Source organism: Cryptotermes secundus, unplaced genomic scaffold (assembly GCF_002891405.2).
Source record: "Cryptotermes secundus unplaced genomic scaffold, Csec_1.0 scaffold377, whole genome shotgun sequence".
Taxonomy (NCBI): domain Eukaryota; kingdom Metazoa; phylum Arthropoda; class Insecta; order Blattodea; family Kalotermitidae; genus Cryptotermes; species Cryptotermes secundus.
The window spans coordinates 78622-84014 of record NW_019725418.1 but is presented as its reverse complement, the minus strand read 5'-3'; the positions used below and the strand labels follow the sequence as shown (position 1 = coordinate 84014).

Below are 5393 nucleotides of genomic sequence, written 5' to 3'. Positions count from 1 at the left end.
ACTCGCCTATTACCGTAGTAACGCGAGCGTTACGTTACCGCCACGTACCGCTGGGGAGGTAGGGGTCAACATGTCACACTATGTTTCTACTGAATGGAAAAGACAAGGACATTCTTGGAAACTAAAGCATTTGTGGCCGAAATTCCAGTTTTAAAAACTCATTTCGTGGAGAGAAGTGGCTGTGATTCTGTGTCAATGGAATGATTAGTTTTGGGAAATAGCCCTAATTCAAACGCAGTATTGTCTTATGGAATGTCACATTGTAGAGGTTGTCCCTGTAGAACGGTGTCTTAATACAGTGTGCCCCTAATTTAAAGTCATACTGTTACACCGTTCCTCAACCCCTAAACTGATCATATTAATAGCCGTACCGAGTTAGCTAAAACTTACAGAAGTGTACTTGCCTACCTGTGATTAGTACTGCTTTGTTCTTTATGTCTGGTAACAGCTGGGAATTTTTCTTCAGCCAGGCGAACAGGAGAATGGCCAGAAGCAGAGCCGATACCAGCAACAGCAGCTCGTCAGCAAATGCCATCGCCAGTTCTCCTTTGCACCTGTTCGACGCAATGAATTACTTCTCAGTGCACCATCACATTCACAAACACGATCTAGGATTATGACTGTCACAAGCTTACACCAGCCGAACACAGGCGGTCAGCTCCTCCAAAACTTCTGGTTCCAGCCTCTCCTGATAATGTTCTGTAGCTGCTCGTTTGTCATGCATTCTCCCTTGCGACACTTACTTCGGAATTTGTTTGAATAAGTCAGTAACCCCTTAGGGTTTACTGAATAATAATATAATTCTTTACATCATTTGTTAGAAGCCAGCGAATGTCAGAAGAACAAGCATCACCCCCACATCACACACGTCTGCATTCACACGCACACACACTCATTAGCTTGGTCCGACAATTAAGCTCATGAAGCCTGACATAAATGTCAGTGTACAATACTGGTGACCTATAATGGTGTCTTCTGTGCGTTACAATTTAAGATGTTGTCAACATTTGATAATGTGACGCAATATGAACACTTGCTAGGCTTCGGCTAGGTAAACACTGCCTAAAGGCCGAAATAATAGCAGAAGTGAAGTCATTTTTGCTAGGCAACAGATAGGCAAACAATTGTTAACAAAGCATTAACGTGACAGCAGAAGAGAGCAGTGGAACTCTTCGGCATAGTAACTTCTATTTCGGTCGCCTAGCGGTTATAAAAGAAGTGCATTCGTGAATTCGAGAGATTCAGAGCAGTGAGAGCATTGAGAGCAGTCATACATTCGTAAGGCAGACGTCGTTCAGAAGGAGTTCAATGGGTGAGCTGTCACAATTAACTGTAATTTTAAAGAAGTACCAATAAACTCAATCATCAAATCCAGAATCCATTATTATTAGTCACGCCAACCTTCTACACGTAACAATACTGTTATTGTTTACAGGTTGAGTACACGTTAATTACGAACAGTACTACACTTCAAACGTCAACACAAAGTTCAGACTACAATGAAACATTCAAACATTATGGTGGTCAGAAAATTTGATTAATAATAAATATTTAATACACTGGCTTTCATGAACATGCGATTCTTAAGCACTACAGCAGTCACAAAAGTAGTTTAGTATCGGATGATAAAACCGAAATATTGCGCTGGTTTAGGAGGAATATAGATTAAACCGGACATGAAAAATATATTTATTCTGTTCGAGATTTCGAGATGAAATGAGATAAACAAAGACAGAATTGCAGAATGCGTAGATTCAGTCTCTCGCGGAACATTTCTGCTCTCTTGTCTCTATCCTTCGCGCCCCTTCTTCTTTTTCTTTATCATTTTCACGCCTCTGTCTCGCTACATTATGAAATGTAATGCCTAGTTGTCGAGTAGCTGGAGTCTGTAACTTAACTCAAAATTAGGGAACTACTACAATAATTGTACTTGCGCAAAAAGTATCTTCTTCCAAGAACTCCGAATACTGAACTGAAGGACACTGAACATTTCAGAAAAAGTGGCGCTAAAACTCATAGGAGTGATAGGACATATTTAGGAAAATAAATAGTCATTTTCCCACTTAAACATTTCGTCAGCTTTAGCCCGCTTCGAGAAGGCGAGTAGCTGTTTACCAGTACTTGGAATTCCCACATCTGAGGTTGTGATTTCAGTACAATAGGTTACGACTAGGGACCGGATTTTAATGCAAATGCATATTTCTTCCTTGCAACCAGAGAGTATGCTCGTTTGGATATACGTATGAATGACTTCATTTCTTAAATTTTGGACGTGGTTTGATGGTGTCTATAAATGCATATTTTGCCTCTTTTATGAATAAGCATCATATTTTCGAAGATCTCTATTTATACTGCATATTTCCTTTTTAAAATATTTATCATACATAATTTTTAAATTTATGTTCAAATTTTTAATCATGGTCGTGCGTATACAACTTTTCTTGTCCGTATTCGTGCCTACCCCAATCTACCTGCTGACCACATAGGAAGGTAGGCAGGAAAAGCCTTCGCATACGGAATACGAGATGCCGATACAAAGTTCCCGCTGCTGCTGGGAGGGGAAAAGACGGTAAACGAGGCCCTCCGACAAGCGCTAGAGCTGCAGGCGGTACTGGTAGCAGCCAGACCTCACGGAGATAACACAAAGTTCCGATCGTTCCCCACCCAACGTGGAGATGACAATAGACAGCATCAGGAACAAAGGGAAGGACCTCCAAGAAACAAACGGGAATCGCCGGTGAAATCAGAATGGCGACCCAGAAACAACAGGGAAACAAGCTGGAGAAAGGACCAACCGTCGGGAAACGAGCAACGGCCGGCGGAGATGGGCGAACGACGGCATATGCGTTAAGGCCCCCACACTACGCACTCACCGACATGACGGAGAAAGCCAACACCAGTCTGGTCACCCAGGGATGGGTTGGTGATAAGCCGTGCCAGGTGACAGTGGATACTGGAGCATACGTCACGGTGGTAAGACCGGATGTCGCCGCCGGATGGCCTGAAAGACATCCAAATCCAGATTTCACGCTGCAGACCGTGTCTGGAGGATCGCTTCCCATCCTGAAAGAAGTTCTGTTGACCCTTACCCTGGGGCGCCAACCGATAACAATGTGGGTTTTCGTCGAGAATATCACCGATGAGCTCATCCTGGGACTGGACATACTGCGCGCCTACGATGCTTCAGTGGATATAGGGCGCCAAACTCTGCGTCTGGCGGAAGAAGAGGTATGGTTATGGAGTCCTGGGGCAGGACCCCGTCCGTCTAACTTAGTAGTGGCAAAGGACCATGTGATACCCGCACGGAGCGAGGGAATAGTGATGGCTAAAATGAAGAGTCGTCTGGGAGTAGAGAACGGTTTAGTAGAACCAAGCCCCCAGGCCCACCCTCCTGAAGGAATTTACGTGGCCAGGACCCTAGTTCAGGACTGTCAAGAAGTACCAGTGAGGGTCATGAATGTTACCCAAAAGGACCAAAAGCTCAGGAGAGGATCTCCTCTGGCGCACTGTGAGCCAGTAACACTCGTGGCTTTGCCCGAGGTGGGACGGCCACCAGCACCAGGTCTAACACCGAAATTAGCGGACGTGACCACAGCGGCCAAGCCACACCTAAGCCCCGGAGAATTTCAAGAGTTAGAGGATCTCGTGTCCGAGTACGCGGATATCTTCGCACAAGACAACGAAGATTATGGAAGAACAAACAGAGTTTATCACCGCATAGACACGGGAGAAGCCCGACCAATTCGACAGCCACCGAGGAGAGTACCCCTGGCAAAACAAGCAGAAGTGAAGGAAATGCTTGACAACATGCGAGGACAGGGTGTTATAGAAGAATCGGACAGCCCTTGGTCGTCCCCGGTCGTTTTGGTCAGGAAAAAGAATGGGGAGCTCCGTTTCTGTGTGGACTACAGAAAGCTGAACGACGTCACCAAGAAGGATTGCTTTCCGCTACCCCGCATTGACGACACCCTGGACACGCTGGCCGGAGCCAAATGGTTTTCAACTCTCGATTTAAAGAGTGGCTATTGGCAAGTCGACGTACACCCAGACGACAAAGAGAAAACAGCGTTTTCGACAGGACAAGGGCTATGGCAGTTCACAGTCATGCCCTTTGGCCTCTGCAATGCCCCGGCAACCTTCGAACGGCTAATGGAGACAGTCCTACGAGGGCTCACGTACGATTCATGCCTTGTGTATTTGGATGACGTGATCGTAATAGGCCGCACATTCCAAGAACACATGCTCAACCTACGGAAAGTGTTCGAGAGGTTCAGGGAAGCCCGTCTAAAACTTAACCCGGAAAAGTGTAAACTCCTGCAGGAAGAGGTCCGGTACCTCGGGCATATTGTATCACCAGAAGGGGTATCCACCGACCCAGAGAAGTTGAAAGCCGTGCGAGAATGGCCGACCCCGAAGGATAAACATGAAGTTAGAAGCTTTCTGGGACTATGCGCGTATTACAGGCGATTTATTTCAGGGTTTTCCAACATTGCGAAGCCACTAACGAAACTAACGGAAGAGAAACGAACCTTCCAGTGGACTCCAGAAGTGGAGGCCGCTTTTCAAACGCTAAAGGGTGCCCTATGTGCTGCCCCTATTCTTGCCTACCCACAGCCAGGAGAGAAATTCATTGTGGACACAGATGCAAGTAATGTCGGAATTGGAGGAGTTCTCTCTCAAATCCAGGACGGAAAAGAGCGTGTCATAGCTTACTTCAGCAAGACGCTAAACAAAGCAGAGAGAAACTACTGTGTCACCCGTCGAGAACTACTTGCCATAGTGAGGACACTGGAACATTTCCACAAATACCTCTACGGACAACAGTTCCATCTGCGAACGGACCACTCTGCGCTTACCTGGCTTATGAGTTTCAAGAACTTAGAGGGACAAACTGCGCGCTGGATACAGCGTCTACAGGAGTACAACTTCACTTCGGAGCATCGTCAGGGCCGAAAACATAACAACGCCGACGCCCTTTCTAGACGACCCTGCCAAGAGCAATGTGCGCACTGCCACAAAGTTGAGACGCGGGCAGAGGTAAAACAAATACGCGTTATTGGAACCCTACCGGCAGCCGGCTGGGACCCTGTTACCCTAAGAGAGGAACAGCTAAAAGACCCGGACATAGGACCCATTCTACAGGAAGTAGAGAACGGCCAACGACCGGAATGGCAGGACATCGCGGATCGGAGTCCCACGTACAAAAGCTACTGGGCCCAGTGGAAATCGCTCGCTGTGAGAAACGGCGTACTAGAGCGTGACTGGGAATCCGTCACCGGAAGACGTCAAGTAGCCCAGGTAATTATTCCTCGGAGCAGGGTGAAGGACGTTCTGAGCGAACTGCACGGTAGGCCGTCAGGAGGTCACTTCGGTGTCAACAAAACTCTGAATAG

At 46.7% G+C, this 5393-nt stretch overlaps 2 protein-coding genes across 3 annotated transcripts in view; one reads left to right on the top strand and one right to left on the bottom strand.

Annotated features, from left to right (window-relative positions):
- Window positions 1–5393, bottom strand: part of LOC111863340 (short-chain dehydrogenase/reductase family 9C member 7) — a 41410-nt gene that overhangs the window by 30423 nt on the left and 5594 nt on the right. For both annotated transcript variants that reach the window (XM_023849583.2, XM_023849582.2), the window contains exon 2: window positions 409–554. In XM_023849583.2, coding sequence (XP_023705351.1) covers window positions 409–535 — 127 coding nt within the window. In that variant the 5' untranslated portion in view covers window positions 536–554. The remainder of the gene's footprint in view (window positions 1–408; window positions 555–5393) is intronic.
- The window catches only part of LOC111863341, a 22045-nt gene continuing 19763 nt past the window's right edge, over window positions 3112–5393 (top strand). Inside the window, exon 1 of the mRNA XM_023849585.1 lies at window positions 3112–3762. Within this exon, the coding sequence (XP_023705353.1) occupies window positions 3112–3762 (651 nt within the window). The remainder of the gene's footprint in view (window positions 3763–5393) is intronic.